This window comes from Apium graveolens, chromosome 9 (assembly GCF_009905375.1).
Source record: "Apium graveolens cultivar Ventura chromosome 9, ASM990537v1, whole genome shotgun sequence".
Taxonomy (NCBI): Eukaryota; Viridiplantae; Streptophyta; class Magnoliopsida; order Apiales; family Apiaceae; genus Apium; species Apium graveolens.
Window position 1 is genome coordinate 221747546 of NC_133655.1, and position 3115 is coordinate 221750660.

General features: G+C 37.6%; 1 protein-coding gene across 1 annotated transcript; it reads right to left on the bottom strand.

Moving 5' to 3' along the window:
• Window positions 1–682: 682 nt before the first annotated feature.
• LOC141685976 (uncharacterized) lies at window positions 683–2773 on the bottom strand. The gene is made up of 3 exons (XM_074491046.1): window positions 2390–2773; window positions 2123–2287; window positions 683–946 (listed from the first exon to the last, which is right to left on the bottom strand). The coding sequence occupies exons 1-3, from the start codon at window positions 2771–2773 to the stop codon at window positions 683–685; spliced, it is 813 nt and encodes a 270-aa protein (XP_074347147.1).
• Between the last annotated feature and the right edge of the window lie 342 nt (window positions 2774–3115).

The window sequence follows — 3115 nt, forward strand, 5'->3', positions numbered from 1 at the left end:
TCGCGTGATAACTATTATTGTATGAAAACTCTATCAGCGGAAAATGGTCATCTCAATTTCCTCTGAAATCCTATGCACAAGTTCTTAACATATCTTCGATTGTTTGAATAGTTCTTTCACTTTGTCCATTAGTCTACGGATCGTACGCTGTACTCATTTTTAGCTTGGTTCCCAAATGATCGTGAAACTGTCGCCAAAATCTTGAGTTGAATCTTGGATCTCTATCAGACACGATAGACACTGGTACACCATGACGCATTACGATTTCTTCCAGATACAACTTGACCAATCTTTCCAATGAGAATCTTTCATTAATTGGAAAGAAATGTGCTTACTTTGTCAGCCAATCGATAATCACCCAAATCGCATCACGATTAGCCTTGGTCTTTGGTAATCCTACCACTAAATCCATCACAATATGTTCTCATTTCCTTTTAGGTATATCTAGTGGTTCAAGCAATCAACTTGGTCGTTGATGTTCCGCTTTTACTCTTTGGCACGCATAACACTTGCTTATCTACTCTGTGATATCCTTTTTCATATTCAACCACCAATAATTCTCTTTTAAGTCCTTGTACATTTTCGTACTTCCAGGATGAATCGAAAATCTCGAACTATGCGCTTCATACAAAATATCGTGCTTTAATTCCGCAATATTAGAAATCCAAATACGTGAGCAAACTTAGTATATTCCTTTATCATCCTTTTGAGCTCTAACCTCTTCTCTCGTCAATTTATCCTTCTTGTGAACCATCACTTCTTCTTGACAACGTCGAATCTTTTCCAAAATCTCTGGCTGAAATATCGCCACATACATTACTTCATCTGCCATCTCTGGAATTTGTATATATATTTCTAACTTCTCGAATTTCTTGATCAATTCTTCAGACGAAGTTAACACATTCAATCTTTTCATGCGGCTTAGCGCATCCGCTACAACATTTGCCTTTCCAAGATGATAACTTATCGTGTAGTCCTAATCCTTGATTAATTCCAACCATTTCCTTTGTCTCATGTTTAATTCTTTATGTGTGAAGATGTACTTCAAGCTTTTATGGTCTGTATAAATCTCATACTTTTCTCCGTACAAATAATATCTCCAAATCTTGAGAACAAACACGATCACTGCTAACTCCAAATCATGCATAGGATATTTTTGCTCGTGCGGCTAAAATTGTCGTGACGCATATGTTATCACCCTTCTGTCCTGCATCAACACACAACCTAATTCTTTATATGAAGCATCGCTATATATTACAAACTCGCCATTCTCATCGGGTAGAACCAATACTGGTGCAGAAACTAACCTTTTCTTTAGCTCTTGAAATCCTTCTTCGCACTTATTTGTCCAAACAAATTTCTCATTCTTCCTCGTCAACTTAGTCAAGGGGAACACAATCTTAGAAAAATCTTGTACGAATTGTCTATAATATCCATCCAATCTGAGAAAACTTCTTACTTCCATGGGAGACTTTGGCCTTTCCTAATTCAGGACAGCTTCTATCTTTGCAGGGTCTACTTTAATACCTTCATTGTTGATTACGTGTCCAAGAAACTGGACTTCCTTTAACCAAAACTCACATTTTGAGAATTTTTCTTACAACTTTTCTTTCCTCGAAATCTCCAAAGCAATTCTCAAATGTTCCATATGTTCTGCTTCCAACTTAGAGTAAATCAAGACATCGTCAATGAATACTATTACGAACTTATCCAAATATTGCTTAAACACTCTATTCATAAGATCCATAAATGCAGCTGGTGTATTTGTCAATCCAAATGCCATTACCAAAAATTCATAATGTCCATATCTCGTTCAAAATGTTGTCTTGGGTATATCTTCCGCCTTAATCTTCAATTGATGATATCCCGACCTTAAATCGATCTTTGAGAAACAAATAGCTCCCTTTAGCTAATCAAATAAATCATCAATTTACGGGAGAGGGTACTTATTATGGATAATCAACTTTTTAAGTTCACGATAATTGATACACAATCTCATACTTCCATCTTTCTTCTTTACGAACAACACTGGTGCACCCCACGGGGATACACTCGGTCATATAACTCCTTTATCTAATAATTCTTGCAATTGCGTCTCTAGTTCCTTCATTTCAATGGGCACCATTTGATAAGGGGCTTTTGAAACTGGTTCTGTTCCAGGGGCGAAATCGATCGTGAATTCAATCTCTCGATCTGGAGGCACTCTAGGTAATTCATCGGGGAATACATCGGGAAACTCTTTAACAACATGAGTGTCCTCAATCTTTAAGGATTCCTTTTCCACATCCTTTACGTGAGCCAGATAAGCTTCACATCCTTGTTGCAACAATCTTCTTGTCTGAATTGCCGTTAAAAACTTCCTATATTACTTCTTTCCTTTGAATATTACCTCAGTTCCATCCTTGGTTTTCAGTTTCACTTTCTTGCTTCTACACTCTATTTGCGCATCGTGGTTCACTAACCAATCCATTCCAAGAATAATGTCAAATTCTCCTAACTTAAACGGGATTAAGTCAGCAAAAAAGTTCCGACCTTCTATAACAATATCGCAATTAGGACAAACTCTATTGACAACAACTCGTTCCTGATTTGCTACTTTTATAATCAGGTTAGATTCTAGAGGGTACGCAACACACTTTAGTCTATCAACAACACTTTCAGAAATAATTGATCCAGTAGCTCCATAATCCATTAACACTTTGAAATCTACTGAATTTATAGCAAGCGTACCTGCTACCACATCCGCATCCTGTACTGTATATTTCATTATCATTTTAAACGTCCGCGCCCTTGGCTGAACTGTTTATGCTGGTGGAGGTGGTGGTCTAACAATCGTAAGAACATTTGCCTTCTGAACAGGCTCCTTGCAATTTCTTGCCATATGGCCAACTTTTCCACACTTAAAGCAAGTTATCTCTGGCTTCCCCGTACCAATAGTGCATTCTGTTGAGTAAAGGCTTTTCTGATTGCACTTGAAACACGTCACATTAAGATTATTACATCTTCCAGGGTGCCTCTTTCTGTAAGTCTTGCACTCCTGAATCTGGGGTCTATCCTCCTTCGTTGACTGTCCATCTTTCTGAAAATGATTCTTTTGATTCCCATTTCCGGGCTT